Genomic DNA, 26423 nt, shown 5'->3' on the forward strand with positions numbered 1-26423 from the left:
CCATGCTCGCTGCATCCCGGAACTACCGCAGCTGTGGGAGAGGGAAGAACTCAGACTGCTAGGGCTCTGCTTATGGCCCACAGGGCCGAGGGGGCAGCATATAACATGGCTGAACCCAACGCTCATGGCAGAGACCTAAGAGAAAACACTGAGGGAAGAAGGCTGAAAACAGTGGTTTAAGCCCTCACTGCCGAGCAGAGAACGGAAGCGTTAGGCACTGAGACTAGCCGCCCCCTCCCTACCTTCCCAGAGCTCGCCCCGCCCCCACCTGCCCGGTGCTAGAAGTGGAACAGAAGCAGTGTCAGATCAAAAGAACAGAATATTTGCTGTTCTGAGAACTGTGGACCGCAGACAAAGATTCACAGTGCAACTAGTTCTGGCAAACGTGAGGGAGCTGTGGAAGCAGGACTGGCTGTGGTGATGGTCACCTCCATTGCTCTGGGCCACCTCTCACAATTCACTCTGCTTCTGGCCCCACCTATCTGGTCGGATCCCTGCAGGAGTAAATAGAACTGCTGAAACATACGGAATCTGGTGCAGGAAGAGCTTTGGAACTTCAAAAGCTCTCCGCATATCCGCACGGATACTGCGCCCTGTGACCCAGGTGAATTATTAACAGAGGAGAAGCCCATTTCCCAGGGAATCCCCCCATTGTGTGAGAAGTTCGAATAGTGCAGAGAAAACATAGCACTACCGTGGGAGAGAGAAAAAAAAGGCTGCAGTCGGAGAGAAAATAAAACATTCTACCAACAAGTACTGGAAAACAAAAGAAAGACCTCTTCCTATTAACCTGTTGCAGAAGCCACTCCTGTAGATGGCTAGGAAGAGAAATAATAAATCAGTAATTGCCATAAATAACCAAGGCAACAAGACAGCTCAGAAAGAAAGTGAAAAGTTTCCAGAAAAGGAACTTAAAGATATGGAAATATGAGACTTAAATGACAGAGAATTCAAGATTGCAGTTCTGAAAAAACTCAATGAGATGCAAGAAAACACAGAAAGGCAGTTTAATGAACTCAGAAACACAATCAAAGAACAACATGAGCATTTTACGAAAGAGAGTGAAATTTTAAAAAAGAACCAAATAGAATTTCTGGAAACTAAGAACTCAATAGAAGAAATTAAGAATGAAATAACCAGCTTAGGTAGTAGAGTTAACCAGACGAAGGAAAGAATCAGTGATATTAAAGATAGAAACCTGGAAATTACACAGATGGAAGAAGAAAGAGACTTGAGACTTAAAAGAAATGTAAGAACTCTACAAGAACTTTCTGACTCCATCAGAAAGAACAATATAAGAATGGGTATACCAGAAAGAGAAGAAAGAGAGAAGGGAACAGAGAATATATTCAAATAAACTGTTGATGAGAACTTCCCAAACTTGTGGAAAGAACTGGATCCTCGAATCCAAGAAGCAAATCGAACACCTAATTACCTCAATCCCAACAGGCCTTCTCCAAGGCACATTGTATTGAAACTGTCTAAAATCAACGACAAAGAAAGAATCCTCAAGGCAGCCAGGGAAAACAAGACGGTAACCTACGAAGGAAAGCCCATTAGATTATCATCAGATTTTTCAGCAGAAACTCTACAAGCCAGGAGGGAGTGAAACCAAATATGCAAACTATTGAAAGAGAGAAATTATGAACCAAGAATAATATATCCAGCAAAGACATCCTTTAGCAATGAAGGAGGAATAAAGACCTTTCCAGACATACAGAAGCTGAGGGAATTTTCTAATACACAACCTGCACTACAAGAAATACTAAAGGAGGCTATTTGACCACCTGCTACAGGAACAATTTGTGGAAACCAAAACATAAAAAGGGGGAGAGTAAAGGCCTGAACCGGAATATGGGAATGGAGAAAGTAGCGTGCTGAAGAAAATGGAATACTCTAAATATCAAACTTTCTTTTACATAAACTTAAGGGTAACCACTCAAAAAAAATCCAGAACTGAAATATATACTGTAATAAAAGAAGAAACAGAGGGAAACATCATAGAATACCACCACACAGAAATAATAGACAACAACAAATAAGCAAAGAAACAATGGAAACACAGCCTTACCAGAAAACTAAAGACAGAATGACAGGAAAACCTCACATATCAATAATCACCCTAAATGTAAATGGACCCAACTCACCAATAAAAAGGCACAGAGTAGCAAATTGGATCAAAAAAACTAAACCCAACCATATGCTGTCTCCAAGAGACACATCTCAGCTACAAGGACAGGCATAGACTCAAAGTGAAAGGGTGGAAATTGACACTCCAAGCAAATGGTACCCAGAGAAAATCAAGTGTAGCCATAATGATATCAGATGAAACAGACTTCAGGGTGAAAAAGATAACAAGAGACAAAGATGGACATTTCATAATGGTAAAGGGGACATAACAAGAAGACATAACAGTCATCACTATTTATGCCCCCAATCAGGGAGCACCGAAATATACCAAGCAACTTCTAACAGAACTAAAGGGAGAAATTGACCAAAACACAATTATACTAGGGGATTTAAATACATCATTGACAGCTATGGATAGATCATCCAAACAGAAAATAAATAATGAAATAGCAGCCCTAAATGACACATTAGATGAAATGGACATAATTGACATATATAGAGCACTTCATCCTAAAACATCAGACTATACATTCTTTTCTAGTGTACATCGAACATTCTCAAGGATAGACCATATATTGGGACATAAAATCAGCCTCAACAAATTTAAGAAGATTGAACATATTCTCTGATCACAAGGCTTTGAAATTGGATATCAACTGCAAAAAGAAAGCAGAAAAAAACACAAATACATGGAGATTAAACAACATATTTTTAAAGAACGACTGGATCAAAGAAGAAATTAGAGGAGAGATCAAAAGATACATAGAAACAAATGACAATGAAAATACATCCTACCAAAATTTTGGGGATGCAGCAAAAGCAGTTTTAAGAGGGAAATTAATATCATTACAGGCCTATATCAAGAAACAAGAAAAATCCCAAATAAATAACCTCATGTTACACCATAAAGAACTAGAAAAAGAAGAACAAATGAAACCCAAAGTCAGCAGAAGAAAGGAAATAACAAAAATCAGAGCAGAACTAAATAAAATAGAGAACAAAAAGACAATAGAAAAAATTAATGTGACAAAGAGCTGGTTCTTTGAAAAGATTAACAAAATTGACAAACCCTTGGCTAACCTAAGATAAAAAGAGAGAAGACACTAATTAACAAAATCAGAAATAAAAAAGGGGAAGTTATCACAGACACCACCACAGAAATACAAAGGATCATCCAAGAATACTATGAAGGACTATATGCCACCACATTCAATAACCTATAAGAAATGGACAAGTTCTTAGAAACATATAGCCTACCTAGGCTGAACCATGAAGAACTGGAAAATCTAAACAGACCAATCACCAGTAACGAAATTGAATCAGTCATCCAAAACCTTCCCAAAAGTAAAAGTCTGGGACCAGATGGCCTCACTAGTGAATTCTACCAAACCTTCAAAGAGGATCTAATACCAATCTTGCTCAAACTCTTCCAAAATATTGAAGAAGAGACAGTACTCCCTAACTCATTTTATGAGGCCAACATTACCCTGATATCAAAACCTGGTAAGGACAACATAAAAAAGAAAACTATAGACCAATATCTCTGATGAATACAGATGCAAAAATCCTAAACAAAATTCTAGTAAATCGAATACAACAATGCATTAAAAAGTTTATTCATCATGACCAAGTGGGGTTCATCCCTGGAGCACAAGGATGGTTCAACATCCGCAAATCCATCAATGTGATACATCACATAAACAAAATAAAGGATAAAAATCATATGATTATATCAATTGAGGCAGAAAAAGCATTTGACAAGATACAACATCCATTTATGATTAAAAGACTTAATAAAATAGGTATAGAAGGAAAATACCTCAACATAATAAAGGTCATATATGACAAGCCCTCAGCTAATTTCATAATTAATGGTGAAAAACTGAAGCCCTTTGCTCTACGTTCAGGAACACAACAGGGCTGTCCCCTACCACCTCTGCTTTTCAACATAGGGTTGGAAGTCCTTGCCAGAACAATCAGGCAAGAGAAAGAAATAAAAGGCATTCAAATTGGGAATGAAGAAGTTAAATTATCACTCTTTGCAGATGACATGATGCTATATATATAGAAAACCCTAAAGACTCCACCAAAAAGCTATTAGAAACAATCAACGAATTCAGTAAAGTTGCTGGTTACAAAATCAACGTACAAAAGTCCATTGCATTCCTATATACTAACAATGAAATCTCAGAAAAAGAAATACAAAAAAAAATTCCTATTGCAATTGCAGCAAAAAGAATAAAATACCTAGGAATAAACTTAACCAAGGATGTGAAGGACCTATATGTTGAAAACTATAAGACATATTTGAAAGAAATTGAAGAAGACACAGAGAAATGGAAAGACATTGGAAAGCTCATGGATTGGAAGAATCAACATAGTTAAAATGGCCATATTACCCAAAGCAATATACAGATTTAATGCAATCCCCATCAAAATCCCAATGGCATTTTTTAAAGAAATAGAACAAAAAATCATCAGATTTGTTTGGAACCACAAAAGACCCCGAATAGCCAAAGCAATCTTAAGAAAAAAGAACAATACTGGAGGTATCACACTCCCTGACTTTAGCTTGTACTACAGGGCAACAATAATCACAACAGCATGGTATTGGCAGAAAAACAGACACACAGACCAATGGAATAGTATTGAGAACTCAGAAATAAAACCACATAAATATGGACAGATGATTTTTGACAAAGAAGCTAAAAACATACAATGGAGAAAAGACAGCCTCTTCAATAAATGGTGCTGGGAGAATTGGATAGCCACGTGCAAAAGAATAAAACTGGACTGCTCTCTGTCACCATGTACCAAAATTAATTCAAAATGGATCAAAGACTTAAGCATAAGACCTGAAACAGTAAACTGCATAGAAGAAAACATAGGTAGTAAACTTATGGACCCTGGGTTCAAAGAGCATTTTATGAATTTGACTCCAAAGCAATGGAAGTAAAAGCTAAAATAAACAAATGGGACTATATGAAACTTAAACGCTTCTGCACAGCAAAAGAAACCATTGACAAAATAAAGAGGCAACCAACTGAATGGGAGATTTTTGCAAACAGTGCCTCCGATAAGGGGCTAATATCCAAAATATACAAGGAACTCATACAACTCAACAACAAAAAACAAACAACCCAATTGAAAAATGGGCAGAGGACATGAAGGGACATTTCTCCAAAAAGGACATACAAATGGCAAATAGACATATGAAAAAATGCTTAACATCACTAATCATCAGAGAAATGCAAATAAAAACCACAATGAGATATCACTTCACCCCAGTCAGAATGGCTATCATCAACAAGACAAATAGTAACAAGTGTTGGAGAGGCTGTGGAGAAAAAGGAACCCTCATACACTGTTGGTGGGAATGCAGACTGGTGCAGCCATTATGGAAGGCAGTGTGGAGGTTTCTCAAAATATTACGAATAGAATTACCATATGACCCAGCAATCCCTCTCCTGGGTATCTACCCAAAAAATCTGAAAACATTTATACATAAAGACACGTGTACTCCAATGTTCATTGCAGCTTTGTTTACGGTGGCCAAGACATGGAAACAACCAAAATGTCCTTCAATAGATGAATGGATAAAGAAGTTGTGGTATATATATACAATGGAATACTATTTGGCGGTAAGAAAAGATGAAATAGGAACATTTGTGACAACATGGATGGATCTTGAGAGTATGATGCTAAGCGAAATAAGTCAGACAGAAAAAGCAGAGAACCATATGATTTCACTTATATGTGGTATATAAACCTAAAACAACAAAAGAACAAGACAAACAAATGAGAAACAAAAACTCATAGACACAGACAATAGTTTAGTGGTTACCAGAGTTAGGTAAGGGGGTGGGGGGTGGGAGATGAGGGTAAGGGGGATCAAATATATGGTGATGGAAGGAGAACTGACTCTGGGTAGTGAACACACAATGGGATTTATAGATGATGTAATACAGAATTGTACACCTGAAATCTATGTAATTTTACTAACAATTGTCACCCCAATAAATTAAAAAAAATAGAAAAGAAACCATTAAGAAAATGAAAAGACAAGCTACAGGTTGGGAGAAAATATTTGTGATTCACATATCTGATAAAAGACTTATATCCAGATATCTACTCTAACAACTCAATAAGACAAACAAGTCACTTTAAAAATAGGCAAAAAAATCCGTATAGACATTTCAACAAAGAAGGTACATGAATAGTTACAAGAAGACGGAAAGATGTTTATCATCATTACTCATTAGGAAAATAAAAAATAACAGCACAAATGAAATACCACCTCACATCAACCAGAATGTCTGCAGTGCAAAACACAGAAAATACTAAGAAGTTGCAAAGACATAATGAAACTAGAACCCTAATACATTGGTGGTTTCCACTTCTTAGAAAACAATTCAGTTTTTTAACAAGTTAAACATAAACTTAACATACATCCCAGCAACTGCATTCCTGAGAATCTACCCAAGAAAAACAAAAGCTTATGTATATTCATAAAGACATGTAAGTAGGTGTTCATAGCAGCATTATTCATAATAGCAAAAACTGAAATTAATCCAAATGTTCATCAATTGGTGAATGGACAAAGAAGATACAGTATATTCCATGTAATAAAATATTACTCAGCAATCATAAAGAACAAACTACTGATTCATGCTACAACATGAGTGAGCCTCAAACACATCACACTAACTGAAAGAAGGCAGATGCAAAAGACTACATATTGTATAATTCCTTTATATACAATGTTTAGAAATGCAAATTTATAGAGACAGAAAACAGATCAATGGTTATCTAGGACTGGGGTTGGGAGTGGGGATTAACTGCAAATGGGAATGAGAGAAACTTTTGGAGTGGTGGAAATTTCTAACATTGGATTTTGGAGTTGGTTATGCAGTACTGTTAATTTACTAAAATAATTGAATCATACATGTAAAATGGGGGAATTTACAGTATGTAAGCTATATATCCTTAAAGCTATTAAAACATAATGGAGACCAAATATGTATATGAATATATATATATCTGTGTGTGTGTGTGTGTGTGTGTGTATATATATATATTTCTTTACAATTTGACATTTTTCTGCTCAACAATTTTCATGCAGTAAACATACAAACATTTTAAAATTTCAGACATAACACATTACTAATGTATTCACTACTATATGGTATCTTACATAACTGATGCAAAATACTAGTTTTATATAATTTAGGCATAATCCTGAGAAGCTAAAAATGTATTTCTATAAATTTACTTAAAACAATCCCTAATGAAAGCATGTACCTTTTTCAAAGCAGGGGAGAAATTAAAGAAAAGCCGTTGGTTATACATTTTGAATCTTTCAGGAAGATGCCAGTTCTGAATTATTTCTTCATCAGAAATCACATGATGGTCCAGCGCTTTGAGAGTCCATATACTATTGACGAGAACATGTCTATATCCTTTTATAAGACTTACTGGACAATCAAACATAGTGAGAGCAATGAGGCTTTGACAGGCAGATAACATACATACATTCTTTAACTTTGCAAAACCATTGTCATGAAGATAGAGAAGTTTTAGGTTCTTCAATCCACTCCAAAATTTGGTATCTGGTAGAATCTTTACCTGAAATATTATGAATAATAATACTTTAAATACAAATATAAAATTCCTATAAATTGCATGGAAACTAAAATATATTAAACATCTTCTAAAATTCAGTATTTTCCCAAGTGACAAATTTCTTATCAATAAATAAAAACAGAATTTCTAATTATCCAAATGATGACTGGTGTAAAAACATAATACACTGGACATCTGGAATAAGCTATCATTATTAGTGTAATTAAATGAGTAAACATATACTTTGTTCAGTAAAAATTCCTTTGTAATAGGCTGCCTCTCTGAAGTTTTCTAAAATACTTTCCTTATATAAAGAATTAAAAAATCAAATTGAACAATGTGATGCAACACATTGGTGAAATACCTGTACGCTGAAAACTACAAGACATTATTAAAGAAACTGAAGCAAACACAAATAAATGAAAATATATTCCATGACCATGGATTGTGACAATTGAGAGTGTTAAAATGCCTATACTATCCAAAGCATTCTATAGTTCAGTGCAACCCCTATGAAAAATTTCTATGGCTTTTTTTGTTTTACAGAAATAGAAGAAACAATCCTAAAATTTGTATAAATCTACAAAAGACCCTGAATAGCCAAAGCAATGTTGAGAGAGAACAAAGCTGGAGGCATCACGCTCCCTGATTTCAAATTATATTACAAAGCTATAGTAATGAAACAGTATGTTATTGGCATAAAAACAGACACATAGTTCCATGAAACAAAATAAAGAGCCCAGCAAAAATGCACACATATATGATCAATTGATTTACAACAAAGGATCCAAGAATATACAATGGGAAAAGGACATTCTCTTTAATAAATGATGCTGGGAAAACTGGACAGACCCAGGCCAAAGAATGAAACTATCTTTTGTAATATACAAAAATTAACTCAAAAAGGATTAAAGACTTGAAAGTAAGACCTGCAACCATAAAAATCCTAGAAGAAAATATAGGCAGTGAGCTCCTTAACATTGGTCACGGTGTTTTATTTTTGAGTCTGACGCCGAGAGCAAAGGCAATAAAAAGCAAAACTAAACAAGTGGGACCACATAAAAATAAAAAGCTTCTGCATAGCAAAAGAAAACCACCACTGAAATGAAAGGGCAACTGACCAAATGAAAGAAAATACTGTAACTACAGAACTGATTTGTAACTATGTGGTGACAAATGTTAAGTAGAATACTGGGGTGTTCATTTCACAATATGCACAAATATCGCATCATTACATTATATACTTGAAATTAAAATGATGTTATATGTCAGTTATAGGTCATCAAAACAGAACTCAGGAGTCAAGAAGTATTCCTAATCTAGACTATGGATTTAAGAAGTAAAATAAAACAAATCACACACTTTTAATTTAAAAGTTTGCTTATATTTTAAATGTTGTATTTATACATTTCATATTTTTATTTATGTTTAAATGTTTGTTCATATTATATAAAAGATTATATGGGAGAAATATTGTGGATAGATAACATAAATGCTTATTAAATATAATTTAATTTATATGCAAATATCTGAAATGGCTGGTGCTTACCTGATTTCCATGGAGATCAAGTTTGACTAATTTTATACAATTTTGAAGTGCATGAATATCCGTAATAAAATTGTTTGAGAAGATGCATACTCTAAGAGAGATACAAAATTGCAAATTTTCCATAGATTTTAAATGAAGACCACTGAATTTCACAAAAACAAAATCTTTCTGATCTTCTATAATGTTTGCATTATAGTGACTCCATTCTTCATGACTGGTTAGCTCTTTTGTGATGGTTCCATGAAACATCTAGAAAAAAATGGTAGACTGCTATCAAAAGCTTTTTCAACTTCCCAAACTAATTCTATATGTAAATAAAAATGTTTGCTAATAGATAGTAAGAATAAAAATGGGTAGAAAAGTTATTTAAAAAAAAACCACGAATTCCCATAAAACCTCTATCCCAAAGCATCTTAAATGACTACTAAGACTTACATCTCAAAATGTATCATTGCCCTCACCAATAAACTAATCAGTAAATGAAAAACCTCCTTTTTCCTAGAATACTTTGAGGATGGAATTCAATGAAAGAGCTGCACTATAAACATCGCCTCTTGGCAAGACAACTGAAAAAAAAAACACAAAGAAAACTATACCTTAGCATACTTTGTATAATAATTTTGCTTAAAAAATACTGCTGAACAAAGAAATGCATTGAATGATGAATTCCCAAGACAGGAAAAGGGAATCTTTTGTGGGAGAGGCTAAAAAATGCAGCTAAATGAAATGAAGGTGGAATACAGGGCTTCAACTGTTATATTTATTTCTTGAAGAGATAATTTGCAATCACATTATATTTATGTTCAATTCAATTAGGCAATTAAGATCTAGAATTCTAATAGCTTCAAAACTTGACTGATTAAGTTTGTCTAAAACTTTTGGATCAGAGCTGTTTTACATAATTTTATATAGTATTTGTCGTATATATATGAAATTTCTCTTACTGTGGTTAATTTCAGCTTTCATAAAAGCCAGTCACCCAGTGATAGTTTAAAATAGAATATATAAGCTCCAGTGGCCTATCTGAGTGCGTTTGGTAAGATTAACCATCTTCCCCATTTCTATTTCTACCATATGGGGGAAATAAGAATTAATGTGAAAATCCAGATAAACCCTTGCACTCTTTCAAAAGACTGGGTACTTTTTATGTCCTGGCCAAGGCCTACAACTATAATCCTCAAACTCTAAATATCACCTAAGAAATGAATCAACAGGCACATTTCCTGGTCCCCATATCATATCTATGTCATCAGAGTCTCTGGGCTGCTGGCCAAGGAATTTGTAATTTTGCATGCCTCTAGGACTCAGGGGTGTCCAAACTTTTTTCAACGTTTTTCACCAAGGGCCATATGCAGTAAAATACACAAACAGCCGGGCCATTCACTCGAGGTGAAGTATGTATTGCCTCACCTGGTTTATTTAAGTAAACTAAATATATTTTTGGAATTTGCTGCAGGCCAATAAAAAATGGATTGCGGGCGCAATTGGCCCACGGGCCGCAGTTCGGACACTCCTGCAATCCATGGACACGTTGAGAAAGGCTAGCCTAAACTGTTAGTAAACCAATCTTCCAAATATAAAGAACCAGATATGGAATAAATAGATATGAATAAACCTTTACAAACTCATCAAGCTCTGTAGCTACTGAAATGAAGGACAATGTCTAAATGCATCCATCATTTGGACTCCTTATTTAGAAAAGCTCTTAAGAAGTCTTTCTTCAGGCTCTCCTTTGAAACACCTACTTTTCCAAAGTGACCTAAATGTAGGGTAACTCCAGTTTATAACAAGGACTTACGAAAGACCATATCTAAGGCACAAGAAAAAATGATTCAAGACGGACAATGCTGTGATCAGAAGTTTTAGCTATAGAATCCAATTTTTAAAGTCAAAAACAATTCTGCGAGAAATCTGCAAAGTGACAGTCATATATAAAACAAATGTGTTTTTTTCTATTCCTTTTTTATAGTCAAGTGATTTTTTTTCTTTAATCAATAGATACTGTTTTAGATTTACAGACAAATTAAGAGGAAAGTACAGAGTTCACATATATTCCCTCGTACCCCATTTCACAGTTTCCCCCATCAACATATTGCGTTAGTGTGATACAATTGTTACAAGTGATCCAATCTTAATGCATTATCAGTAACAAAAGTTAAATTATTTAGCTCATAAACTCAAAACAAAACCTTTGAATGACCAACACACATCAACGTAGAACAGCGGAGATCCCATTTCTTCATATAAAGCTGAAGCTGACTATGTATTTCACACTTCATTGGTACATAAATACATATCAAAAAACAAATAAACAAACAAGAAAACACAACAAAAATGAACTCATAGATACAAAAAAATAGATTGGTGGTTACCAGAGGAAGGGGTGGGTAGCAGGCAAAATGAATGAAGAGATTCAAAAGGTACAAATACCCAGATATAAAATAAGTAAATCATGGGTATGTAATGTACAGCATGGTGATTATAGTTAATAATACTGTTCTGCATATTTGAAAGTTTTTAAGAGTAGATCTTAAAAGTTCTCCTCACAAGAAAAAACAATTTTGTAACTATGTGTGGTGACAAATGTTAGCTAGATGTTTTGTGGTGATCATTTTGCAATATATACAACTACTGAATCATTATGTTGTATACCTGAAATTAATATGTCAGTTATACCACAGTATAAATGTAAAATAAAAGAAATGATGGATATGAAAAAAGGTAATGCTAACAGACATTCATTAAGTATTGTATATAATAACAAAAACAAGATTCATCCTAAACGTGTTCAAAAGTAGTTTTAACTAAATAAAATATCGCAACACAGTCAATGGATTACTCTTAATGCCTTAAAACTGATATCACAGAGCACAGTAACACGAAAAAGTACTGATAAACAACCAAGTTATTGTTTTTGTTTTAAAACATTTTTCACTGCATTGACACTTGAAAAGGGTGACTTTTATGGTATGTGAATAATTTTTTTTTTAATTAAAGGTTATTGGGGTGACAATTGTTAGTAAAGTTACATAGATTTCAGGTGTATAATTCTGTATTACATCATCTATAAATCACATTGTGTGTTCACCACCCAGAGTCAGTTCTTCCATCACCATATATTTGATCCCCTTTACCCTGATCTCCCACCCCCTATCCCCCTTACCCTCTGGTAACCACTAAACTATTGTCTGTGTCTGAGTTTTTGTTTCTCATTTGTTTGTCTTGTTCCTTTGTTGTTTTTGGTTTTTATACCACACATCAGTGAAATCATATGGTTCTCTGCTTTTTCTGTCTGACTTATTTCGCTTAGCATTATAATCTCAAGATTATCCATGTTGTCACAAATGGTCCTATTTCACCTTTTCTTACCACCGAATAGTATTCCATTGCATGTATATACCACAACTTCTTTATCCATTCATCTATTGAAGGACATTTTGGTTGTTTCCATGTCTTGGCCATCGTAAATAAAGCTGCAGTGAACACTGGAGCACACTTGTCTTTATGGATAAATGTTTTCAGTTTTTTGGGGTAGACACATAGGAGAGGGATTGCTGGGTCATATGGTAATTCTATTCTTAATTTTTTTGAGGAACCTCCACACTGCCTTCCATAGAGGCTGCACCAGTCTGCATTCCCACCCACAGTGTATGAGGGTTCCTTTTTCTCCATAGCCTCTCCAACACTTGTTACTATTTGTCTTGTTGATGATAGCCATTCTGACTGGGGTGAAGTGATATCTCATTGTGGTTTTATTTGTATTTCTCTGATGACTAGTGATGTTAAGCATTTTTTCATATGTCTATTTGCCATTCGTATGTCCTCTTTGGAGAAATGTCTCTTCAGGTCCTCTGCCCATTTTTCAATTGGGTTGTTTGTTTTTCTGTTGTTGAGTTTCATGAGTTCCTTGTATATTTTGGATATTAGCCCCTTATCGGAGGCACTGTTTGCAAAAATCTTCTCCCATTCAGTTGGTTGCCTCTTTATTTTTCGATGGTTTCTTTTGCTTTGCAGAAGCTTTTAAGTTTCATATAATCCCATTCAGTTATTTTAGCTTTTACTTCCCTTGCCTTTGGAGTCAAATTCATAAAACGATCTTTCAACCCAAGGTCCATAAGTTTAGTACCTATGTTTTCTTCTATGCAGTTTATTGTTTCAGGTCTTATGCTTAAGTCTTTGATCCATTTTGAATTAATTTTGGTACATGGTGACAGATAGCAGTCCAGTTTCATTCTTTTGCATGTGGCTTTCCAATTCTGCCAGCACTATTTATTGAAGAGGCTGTCTTTTCTCCATTGTATGTTTTTAGCTTCTTTGTCAAAAATTATCTGTCCATATTTATGTGGTTTTATTTCTGGGTTCTCAATACTATTCCATTGGTCTATGTATCTGTTTTTCTGCCAATACCATGCTGTTGTGATTATTGTTGCCCTGTAGTACAAGCTAAAGTCAGGGAGTGTGATACCTCCAGCATTTTTTTTTTCTTCCTTAAGATTGCTTTGGCTATTCGGGGTCTTTTGTGGTTCCAAACAAATCTGATGATTTTTTGTTCTATTTCTTTAAAAAATGCCGTTGGGATTTTGATGAGGATTGCATTAAATCTGTATATTGCTTTTGGTGATTAAAATATTCATTCTTCATTTAAAAAAATAAGTGAAAAAGTAAAGTAACGAAGAAAAATACACCATGCTAACACTAATAAAAAGAAAGCTGCTGAAGCTATAATATTTCATACAGGACAGACTTCAGAGAAAGAAAAATAATCAGGAAAAAGAGGGGCAGTACATAATGATAAAGGGACAATTCTACAAGAAGGCATAACAATCCTCTTATCTGCAAGTTCCTAAAAACAGCACCAAAATATCTGAGGCAATACTGGCATAATTAGAAAGGAAACATAGATGTGTCCACTATCATAGTAGGAGGCTTCAGCACTTTTAGAATACAATAGATCCAGCAGGCTGAAAAATCACTAAGAAAATAGTTGAAGCTCACAGCACCATTATTCAACTAGATAACGGGCATCTATCTATTACTTCATCCAATAACAGATTACACATTCTTCTCAAACTCTCATGGAATATTCACCAAGACAGACCACATTCTGGGTCATAAAAGATACCTTAACAAATTTACAAGAATGGATAGCATACAATGTCTGTTTCAGGCCACAGTGGAATTAAACTAGCTATCAATAATAGAAGACCTGGAAAATCCCTAAATATATTAAGATTAAACAACATACTTCTAAATGACATATGGGTCAAAGAAGAAATCACAAGAGAAATTTAAAACTATTTTGAACTAAATGAAAATACACCTTTTCAAAATATGTGGGATGCAGTGAAAGCACTACTTAAAGGGAAATTGTGAGCATTGAATTCATACACAGAAAAGATCTCAAATCAATTTTCTAAGTTTCCACCTTAGGAAACAAGATAAAGAAGAGCAAATTAAATCCAAAGAAAGCAGAAAAAAGTAAATCAGTAATGAATATATTTTCAGTAAATAAATTTGCAAAAAATTACAATCCCTGATTGTATTATCAAATATTTGAGGATGGGGACAAATTTTGTTATTATCTCATCCCAGAAGTCTCTATAAATATCTACAGATTCTATAAATATTAAGTACTTTACTTTAACCAGATCATATGAAGGACTTTTATGATAAAAAGCAACCAACTCCAAACACTCTCTGTGTTCTTTTTATCATACCATAAGAAATCTTATTCCAAAGTATACATCTCTTCCTTATCTGTCAGGTCATTCAGAGCGAACTTCACATTTAAATACTGAATCTCATCCCAGGATCCTACAAACATATTTTTTGGTTCATGTTAACATTTTTTTGTTTCATATATTTTAATTTTTAAACCATTCTCAATTTTTCAGTTGCTATGATATGAATTCTAAAATAAATTACACAGTCTTAAAATCAAACCAGCCTTTCTCATCATATACTAGACTAATTTATATTTATGCTCTGTATTGCATTAATATTCACCTTCACCAACAGCATTTATTTGCCAGTACATAAACAATCATACTACTTTTTTTAAATTCCCGAATAGAACTTTATTATATGATAGAAAGTTATTACTATTCAAAGGAAAGACTAGCATGTGATCAGTAAGTATAGGAATAAATATAGTACACTATCTTTCTACTTCTTTAAGAACTGGTGTTCTACTCTCAGAATATAAAGTATGTTTGGTCAGTTATTCAGACTATTCAATTAAACAGTTTATCAGATATTCCAATCATTTTGGATAAGTAGAAATTTTTCATATTTCGCTTTACACTGCCTCACGCAACATTTAGTTTGTTTCTCATTCTTTATTGCACATCAGAATAACTAGAATAACACAAATTCCCAGGCCCTACACCATACCTACTGAATTTCATTTCTGCAGCTATGGGGCCAGATGAATGTACTGCCCACCAAGGGAAGCTAAAAACCATTGCAATTGATATTTCCTCCTCTACCTACTTAAAAGCCTGTTTACCAATTGCTATCAATTTTAAATATGACCATTAAAGCAGAATCCAGGCACTTCTGTTCCTTTTAGACTTTGATAATTTTACAAATACTTTGTGAAATGTACATACAAATGTGTATATTATCAAGTTCAAATAATATAATGCTCAAAAGGCAAATTTAGTGTTAAGTACAGCACACATTAGAGAAAGCATCACAGCTCCAATTACAGTTTCAAAGAAGTTCTGTAGTTAAAAAGAAATCACTATCATTGTCAGTAAACCTTTCATTAGCTTATGTCAACTAAAGTACTAATTTCAAAATTATCATACATTTTTAATCACACTGTGAAAACCATGTCACTATAAAATACAATGTACATCAATTAAAAGGCTCATCCTTGTTCCCAACATTTTACATTTAAAAAAATTAGTGGCAAAAACATGAAGGCAAACTATATGAGGTTATAATTAACAAATAACTAAAATATTGAAAAGTAAATAATCTTTATACTATGCGTTTATTTCTTTTCAAAAGGATATACATTAAATATTTAAAAGGAATTTTCAAAGAAATGCTTTGCTGAATATGTCAATGACCTCTAGACACCACACTCATTCACTGTAATTTTAGATACTTAGGAATACAGATACCTTATTAAGTAAAAAATCTTACTGTAAAAAGTATATTAAAGTACAGCATTAGGTTTGATGGTCTATGTTGCAGTAACTTATTTTGTAAGCATTAGTTATGAAATTATTAAACAAATGGCATTCTGCACCCTACACTCCAGAATTATCACAAAAGCTGCTAAGATTCTGCATATAAAATGAAATCATGAAAAAAGGAGAAAAATAAAGTTTTATTATTTCAAAAATCCTTCCGTAAGAATTATAATCAGTAATGTTTTATATCTGTTTTAGTTTAGAATGTCTGCAATATATTTAAGCCCATCATAAACACAGCAATTATATTTTTAAAATACTTTTTTATTTGGCCAACAGATTTGTTGAGTAAATCCTGTTTGAATAAAATTTTGCCATGATCTTACATCACCAACAAAATGTACTTTAAAAACTAAGGAGAGGGATTCCAATAGAACAGTCAGAACATTATATATCTTCTGGCAAATGAAAAGGAAATCTAGTGGGTTTATAAGTTAATATAAATAAGATTTATTCTTTGAAACATAACATTTTCATGGTAAATTCTGTGTGTTTTCAAATGACATAAAAAAGCCTTTGAAACAAGAAGTCTAGATTCACTTGTTATCAAAGACATCTTATTCTTCCCCTTTAAATGTATTCACTTTCTAAAATTTTGAAAGCTGTATATTTATGTACTTTTTTAAAAAAAGCTTTTTTTTGAAAACACCAGTTTTCAACTTTTATTTGTATTCCACATTAGTAGACTGTAAAACCACAAACCTGAAAAAAAAAAAAAAACACCAACAACTAAAGGGTAATGAGCCAGAAGATAGATATAAAAAAAATGAATAGTACTCAAAACACCCAGAAAAACATCTGCACGGAAATCACAACCTGTTAATAAGAAATATTTATCACAGCATGGATCTGTTTTTTCTAGGCTAAACAACATTGTGATTAGCATTCATAAAACAGATTTTGCATAAAGTTGGATCATTAATATACTTCTATTAAAAGTAATAAACAATATACTTATTTACTTTCTTAATTTATATTCTTTATCAACTGCCCTCCTTACCCCCTGGGAAAAAAAAAATCTCATGCTAATAATGGGACAAGTATACCATGATTTTGCTACTTGGACAGTCCATTTGAAATAATCTACAAAAAAACTAAGATATAGAAAATAAAAGATAAAAATAAGTTCATGAAAAGAAGCCAGGGGAACAAAACAAAAACAAAACACCTTCCCTACAGAGGAACAAAGAGAAGAGTAACATCTGACTTCTCCTAGAAAACCATGCAAGCAGGAAGACGGTGGAGTAAAAAACTTAGTGTTGAGATTGAAAAAAAAAAAAACACAAAAAACCCACCACCTAGAATTCTGTTAAATTCTTGTTAAACCCTTCATACTGATGGAGAAATAAACTCTCTCAGACAAATAAACATTGAGGGAATTTGTTGCCAGTAGATCTGCCTTGCAGAAATGTTAAAAGACATTCTTTAGAGAAAAGGAATAAAAGATAGTTGAAAAACTCAGACCTACATAAAGATTAGTGGGAAAGAAATAAGTGTAAGTAAAAGAAAAATATTTTATTTTTCTTATTCTTAATTGATTTACCAGATAGTCTGTCAAAATACTAACAGCAAACTATGTATGCAATTATCTATGTTTCTGTACATAACACATGTATTTACATATATATGAATGCTTATATATGAGTGAAATTAAAGATAGCAATTATAAAAGGAATGGAAGAGAGGAATTAGGTTTATTTTCTTATTTTAAGGTACTTACACTACCTGGGAAGGAATATAGTGTTATTTAAAAACCAAACCAAATTAGTTGTAAACGTGTATTATAAACACTAGGGCAACCCACTAAAAAATATAAAGAACTATAACCAACAAACTAAGAAAGGAGAGAAAATGAAATCATATAAACTGTTCAATTAAAACCAGAAAAAGCAGAAAAAAATTGCAAGACAAAAGCAGTGACAAAGAAAACTGGATGCAAATAGAAAACAGTAACAAACATGACAACTATTATTCCAAATATACTCATTATGAACATATACTCATTATGAACATCAATGGTCTCAATGCACCAATAAAAGTTACCGTTAAAGGAGATAAAAAATAAAAATAAAAAAGACACAACTATATGTTGTCTATAGGAAACTCACTTTAAATATAAAGATATAAAGATTGAAATAAAGGGATGGAGAAACATATATTAATACTAGTAAAAAAAAAAAAAAAAGCCGGCATAGATATATTAACTTCAGATAGAGCATACTTTAGAGCAAGGAAAATTATCCAGGACAAAGAAGGGCTTTACATAATGATAACAAGGTCATTGTTCCAAGAAGAAATAACAATCAATAAAGTTTATGCACCTAACAAAAGAGGGTGAAATTATATGAAGCAAAACTGATAGAACTGCAAAAATAAACATATTACACCACTATTACAGTTGGAGACTTTTCAACACCCCTGCATCAAAAATGGACAGATCCAGAAAGGAGAAAATCAGTAAGGAAAAAGTTGAACTCAACAAAACAATAAATCAACTGGATATAATTGAAATCTACTGATTATTTAATGCAATAACATACACAGTCATCAAAAGCTCGTGAGAAATATTTGCCAAGGTACACCAAATTCTGGGCCATAAAACATTCACCAAGAAACACCAAATTCTGCACCACCTTAACAAAATTAATACAATAGAAATCATAAAATGTCTGCCCCAAATCACAGTGAAATTAAACTAAATATCAATAACAGAAAGGTATCTGGAAAAATCCCAAAATAAATGGAAATTAAACAACGCATTTCTAAATAATACATGTACCAAATAGGATCTCAAGAGAAATTTTAAATATGTAAACTAAATAAAAATTAAAATACAACTTGTCAAAATGTCTGGGATGCAGCAAAAGCAGTGTGTGGAGGAAAATTTATAGCATTAAAGGTATATTACAAATGAAGAAATATCTAAAAGCCATAATCTAAAGCCACACCTTAGGAAACTAGAAAAAGAAGATCAAATTAAATTCAAAGTAAGCAGAAGAAAAGAAATAATCAGAGCAAAAATCAATGAAATTAAAAATAAGAAATAAAAAAGAAAAATCCATAAACTAATTTTGTTCTTTGAAAAGATCAATAAAATTGCTAAGTTTCTAGCCAGGAAAAGAAAAAAGAGAGAAAAAACAAATTACTAATGCGAAAAATTGAGGAGGAGACGATACTACAAATCTCATGGACATCAGAAGGATAATAAAGAAATCCTATGAACAACTCCATGTACACAAATTTGATAACCTAGATACAAGGGACCAATTCCTTAAAAGACACAATCACCAGAATTTGTACAAGAGTAAACAAACAATTTTAATGGGTCTATATCTATGAAAGAAATTACATCAATAACTAATAACCTTCCAAAATAAAAAGCACCATACCTAGATGTGTTCACTGGAGAATTCTACCAAAATTTAAGGAAGAAATTATACCAATTCTCTACAGTTCTTTCAGAGGATGGAAGCAAAAGGAATACTTCCTAACTCATCTGATGAAGCCAGCATTACCTTATAGTAAGGCCAGACAAAAACATTACAAGAAAAGAAACCAGTATGTCTCATGAAAACAGATGCAGAAGTCCTGAAAAAAAATTAGTAAATCAAATCTAACAATATACAAGGTTTGACAATTAGTTCGCGAACTCATCCTAGAAAAAGTGCTACATACCTCATTGCTGAATATCACTATAGTCACCTTCCAAGTACTCCCCTTGGGAAGCTATGCACTGATGTCTGTACCTTGTCCACCCTTCAAAGCAATTTTGGGACTCTTTTCCTGGAATGCCATCATTCAAGCTTGATGTCTTGAATGTCAGCAAAATGTCTTCCTTTCAATATTTCCTTTATCTTTGGGTAAAGAAAGAAGTCACTGGGTGCAAGATCAGGTAAGTAGGGAGGGTGTTCCAACAGTTATTTGTTTACTGACTAAAAACTCCCTCACAGACAGTACCATGTGAGCTGGTACTTTGTTGTGATGCAAGAGCCATGAACTGTTGAAGGAAAGTTCAGGTCGTTTTCATCTCACTTTTTCATGCAGCCTTTTCGGCACTTCCAAATAGTAAAGTTGGCTAACTCTCCAGTTGGTACAAATTCATAATGACTAATCCCTCTGATATCAAAAATGGTTAGCAACATCATTGCAACAAGTTTGCAAAATTAATTATCAAATTAATCATACATCTACCACCAAGTGGGATTTATCCCAGGTACACAAGGCTGGCTGAACATTCAAAAATCAATTAATATAATTCGTCATTTCAACAGGCTAAAAAAACAAAAAGAAAGAAAGAAATCCCATGATCATATTAATAGATACATATTAATAGATATATATCATGAATGGGCACGGGATTGGACAAAATCCCGTGCCCATTCATGATAAAAACTCTCAGTAAACTAGGAATAGACGAGAAGCTCTTCAACTTGATAAAGAATATCTACCACAAGTCTACAGCTAACATCATACTTAATGAAGAGAAACTAGAAGCTTTCCCACTAAGATGAAGTTCAAGGCAAGGATGTATTATCTTACTATTGCTTTTCAACATCGTATTGGAAATTTCAGCTAATGAAATAAAACAAGAAAAGGAAATAAAAGCATACAGATTAGGAAGGAAAAATGAAACTGTCTTTGTTCACAGATAACATGATTATCTATGCATAAAGTCCAGAAGAATCAATAAAAAAAATTCCTGGAACTAATAAGTGATTATAGCAAGATTGCAGGTTCAAGGTTAATACACAAGTCCATCACTAATCTATATGCCAGCAACGATCAAGTGGAATTTGAAATGAAAAACATAATATCGTTTACACTAACACCTCCCAAAATAAAATATTTAGGCATAAATGTAATGAAATATGTACAAGATCCACAGGAGAAAAACAGCAAAATTTTGATGAGCAAATCAAAGAACTAAATAAATGGAGAGTTAGGAAGACTCAATATTGTAAAGAGGTCAGTTTTCCCCCTTGATCTTTCAATGCAATACTATATAATATAATATCTCAGCAAATTATTTTACCAATATCAATAAACCGATTCTAAAGTTTATGTGCAAAGCAAAAAACACCCACAATATCTAGCACAATATTGAAGGAGACAACAAAATTGGAGGAATTATACTACACAACTTCAAGACTTATTATAAAGCTATAGTAGTAAAGACAGTGTAGTGTTTTCAAAAGAATAGAAAGATAGATCAATGGGAAAGAATAGAGAGCTCAGTAATACTAGACAGACATAAATATAGTCAACTGATCTTCGACAAAGGAGCAAAAGTAATACAGTGGAGAATTCAAATGGTGTTGAAACAACTAGATATCCACATGCAAGAAAATGAATCTAGACGCAGCCCTTCTACCTTCAGAAAAATTAATTCAAAAATGATCTATGACCTAAATAGAAAACTCATAGAAGATAACATAGAAGAAAACCTGGATGACCTTAGGTATGACAATGACTTTTATACAACATCAAAAGTGCAATTCATGAAAGAAATATTTTATAACCTGCCTGGACTTTATTAAAATTAAAGATGTATGCTCCACAAAAGGTAATGTCAAATGAATGAGAAGACAAGTCAAATACTGGGAGAAAACATTTTCAAAAGACTCATCTGATAAAGGACTGTGATCCAAAATATACAAAGAACTCTTAAAATTCAACAATAAGAAAATGAACAAGATTTAAAAATGGGCCAAAGACCTTCACAGATCCTTCACCAAAGAAGATACACAAGTGGCAAATAAGTGTATGAAAGGTGCTCCTGATCACATATCATCTGGGAAATGCATATTAAAGTAACACTGATCTATCAACTGCACACATATTAGAATGGTCAAAATTCTGAACATTGACAACACCAAATGCTACAGAGCATGCAGAGCCATTCCTACTCATTGCTGGTAGGAATGCAAAGTGGTACAAACACTTTGGAAGACAGTTTGGCAGTTTCTCATAAAATTAAACATACTCTTACCGTAAGATCCAGTAATTGCACTCCCTGGTACTTACCCAACGGAGTTGGATATTTATTTCCACACAAAACCTGCACATGGATGTTTATAGTACCTTTATTCATAATTGCCAAAATCTGGGAGCAACCAAGATGCCCTTCAATCAGTGAATGAATAAACTGTGGTACATCCGGACAGTGGAATATGACTTATCACTAAAAATGAAATTAGTTATCAAGCAATGAAAAGACATGGTGTAAATTTAAATGCATATTAATAAGTGAAAGAAGCCAATATGAAAAGGCTACATACTATAGAATACCAAGTATATGATTTCTAGAAAAACTATGGAGACAATAAAAAGATCAGTGGTTGCCAGGTTTGGGGATGGGGTGAGGGGATGAAGAGACAGACCACAGTGGATTTTTAGGGCAGTAAAACTATCCTAACACTATAATGATGCATACATGTCATTATACTTCCTCCAAACCCATAGAGAGTACAACACCAAGAATGAATCCTAAAGTAAACTACGGACTTTGGGTGAGTATAGTGTAAGTTCCTCAATTGTAATAACAAATGCACCACTCTGGTAGCAGATATTGACAATGGGGGAGGCTATGGATGTGTGGAGCTAGGTGTATATTGGAAATCTGTATGCTATTTTCTCAATTATACTGTGAACCTAAAACTTCTCTAAAAAGTAAAATTAAAAAGAAAAAAAACGAAGAGAAAATAAAATAGAAGTTCAAGGCAAGAAAGTTTTCCTTTGCCCTCCAGAAAGGTGAGAGGAGGTGAAGGTTCCTTCAACAGGGTACAGTAGGAAAAAAATAGTGAAGAAATACATTGTAAACAAGCTAGCTAAGTAAATAAATTCAAATACAGGGAACAGTGAAAACAGATTTTTGCTTTACATTTCAGGAAAAGCAGGAGGAGGAACAGTGGTTAAGTAGAGATGAAGCACAAAAAATGAAAACGATCAAAGCCCTAGCATGAACTAAGCCATGCACCGCGAGCTTCATGGTCCATAATCCATGATCTTCTTCATTTGGCTTCAGCTTCTTCTTATGAAGAAGGAAAAATAAAAGTTGAAAGTGAAGAAAAAAAATTAATGTGCTTCTTTACGACTTCCACACAACAGCTGTAGTTATGCCTACAGTAATAAAAGCAACGTAACTTGCATTGACCATAAATGGGCACAAGGTCCTAATTGGGCAATGGAAATGTTCTTCACCTGGACTGTGGTGACTATTGCACAACTCAGTAAACTTACTAAAAAAATTATTAAATTGTTCACTTACAGTAAATGACGTCAATGGTTTATAAAGTATACTTTAATTTTAAAAAATGTATCTCACTTTTCTTTATGGCACTTCTTCAGATACTCTCTATTATCCTCCCACAGAAAAAAAGCCCAAATGCTTCCACACAATATCATTTTTCAACAAATTATAGTTCATTTTGTTTGATGTCCCTTTTAAAATGTGGAATCTAAGGTATAAAACATGTTACTTCCATTGTGTTTTACTTGTACAGAATAATGGGTTTACTGTTTAGCTATATTGGCACATTTTATTTTCGTTGCTGTAGCTTATGACTGTTTAAAGAATCACAGTGTTTGATTATATTAAACATAAACTGAAATAAAATCTCTAGATTTTTTACCCCCTGCAATCAACCACCGAGGAAATTTACTCCCACTCATATAGCATACATTTCTTTTTCATTTTTTACTTAAAAATTAATGAGTAAAAATTTGACAAAACCAAAAAGAGGAAAAACCAAAAGCCATACCTGATAATGTGGTATATTTATTTCCAGCACATTTTATGGGAGTAATCTAATCATATCAGGAAAAAATAAAACCCGTTTTTGTGGCTCTCCTTGCCAGGTCTAAAAATGCTGTATTTAATATTTTGTGTGATAGCCTTGATTACATCACCCTTTTTTAGTTTCCTCACAGTTTTTAACACTATCTGAAATGTTCTTACTTGGGTAATTGTTGATTTTACCTCATCAGTATGTACAGTCCCTGAGCATATAGTCTCTATTGACCTTTTTTCTATTGGGACCTCATCTAATTCCACAGTTTAAAATTAACTCCATCTATATGCTGACAACTCCCAAAATTGTATCTCTAGCCCAGACCTCTCTCATGAACACCAGACTTATATGTATAATGCACACAGGCAGGCATACACACACACACACAACGTTGCATGACATACACACTGCATACACATACACCTGGTTATTCTACATGTCCACAACCAAATTCTGGAGTGTCCCTACTACCCGACTAACATTCCTCATCCATAGCCATTTTCATCTCAATCGATGGCCATTCTATCCTTCAGGCTGTCACCCTTGACTCCTCTCTTTCTCTCACATTCCACAGCAAATTCTATTGATCGTGCCTTCAAAATATATCCAGAATCAAACCAACTTCTCATCATCCCCACTGTTACCATTATGGCCAAGCCTTCACCAAGTCATACCTGTTATTACTCTAGTAGCCAACAAACAGAAAACAAGTCTCCATCCTTACCCCATCTTTCATTACAGTCTATTTTCACACTGAGTGATTTTTTTTTAACCATGAGTCAAGACACATCAAAACCCTACAATGGCTGTTGCACTCAGTAAAAAATAAAATCCTTTGTTTGGGCTTCTGTCACCTCTCTGACCTTCTCCCTTGCTATTAATACTTTCTCTTTTGCTCACTCTTACCTCACTCAAGTCTTCTCTATTTTCTAAACGTTCCTAATAAGAAAGTATCGTTTTTATTAACCAAAAAAAAAAAAAAAAAACATCTTATGCAATAAAACTATGAAAGAGTAATCTCCCTTTTTATCCAAACATTTTCTCTGTAAGTACAGAATTAAATAACAGGCCACGTCTTTAGAAGAACAAACAAGTTCATGCAAAAACTCTGGGGCCTCCAATGCCTATGTTCCAGATAAAGACTTTAATGAAGACAGTCTTCTAAAATAAATCAAATCACAGGGGGTGGTAAAATGATCTATGCATTTGGGGTTGAAATAGCTTGCTATAAAATCTTCTCTCCACTACTAATTGTGAGATCTTGACTAAGTCACAATTCTGATTCATAAATTCCTTATGTGTAAAGATGAAGAGATTCATATATAAAACTCATTATGAACTTGGTGCTTTACGAGAGAAATATTTATAGAGCTAACCTACCAAAAGCATGTCTAATAAGGCTGACTTATTCCCAGGAATGTTATTGAAAGTTCTTGATTAATGTGTATATATAAAAGGATGCCAGAGAAATAACTAAAATACCACAAATGTGAGGAGCCTGGTTGCAAAACTATATTCAACTTCCAAAAGCCAATGAAGTGAACTCAAAACTGACAGAGGTGGGCAGGTTCACGCTCTAAGAACACGCAAAGGCAAAGAAGCCACCAACCCGAGGTTGCTGAAGAGAATACAAATTTTAAGCCTTCATACTGTGTGTATCAGGACCTGGGACAGAAGGCTTCCGATGACCCCCGGAGGAGGAATTAACTGTAAAGAGGTCCTTGGGAACTGTTCCTAGATGAAACAGAGTGAGAAAAGACGAATCGCCTTTCGAGACAAAGCTGGAAGCTAAGTTGTAGTTTCGTCTCCGCCTTAGTGGGTCAGTTCTAGCAATTTTGTCGCCCAACCGAACCACTCACCGGGTCAACCTATCTGCAAGGCCTCTGAGTTGGGAACAAGTGGCCAGACCCGGCACAGGCCAACGAATCGCTAGGTGGCGCCCTGCTGCACAGACCGTTGCTAAGGAAACTGGGCTCTGTGCTCACCCCATCATGGTTTCCCCCGGGCAGGCCTGAAAGCTTCGGGGGCGTGGTTACGTCAGTGAAATACGTAAGGGGCGGGACAGGCGAAACCGGACCAAGGGACGTATTACATTCCAGGACGCATGCGTGCTGTGCTGAGGGGCGG

General features: G+C 33.9%; 1 protein-coding gene across 1 annotated transcript in view; it reads right to left on the reverse strand.

Annotated features, from left to right (window-relative positions):
• The window catches only part of LRRIQ3 (leucine rich repeats and IQ motif containing 3), a 134123-nt gene extending 124573 nt beyond the window's left edge, over positions 1-9550 (reverse strand). Inside the window, exons 1-2 of the mRNA XM_033115872.1 lie at positions 9302-9550; positions 7432-7755 (exon numbers count right to left, since the gene is read on the reverse strand). Coding sequence (XP_032971763.1) covers positions 7432-7755; positions 9302-9550 — 573 coding nt within the window. The remainder of the gene's footprint in view (positions 1-7431; positions 7756-9301) is intronic.
• Positions 9551-26423: the final 16873 nt, after the last annotated feature.

This window comes from Rhinolophus ferrumequinum, chromosome 9 (genome assembly GCF_004115265.2).
Source record: "Rhinolophus ferrumequinum isolate MPI-CBG mRhiFer1 chromosome 9, mRhiFer1_v1.p, whole genome shotgun sequence".
Taxonomy (NCBI): Eukaryota; Metazoa; Chordata; class Mammalia; order Chiroptera; family Rhinolophidae; genus Rhinolophus; species Rhinolophus ferrumequinum.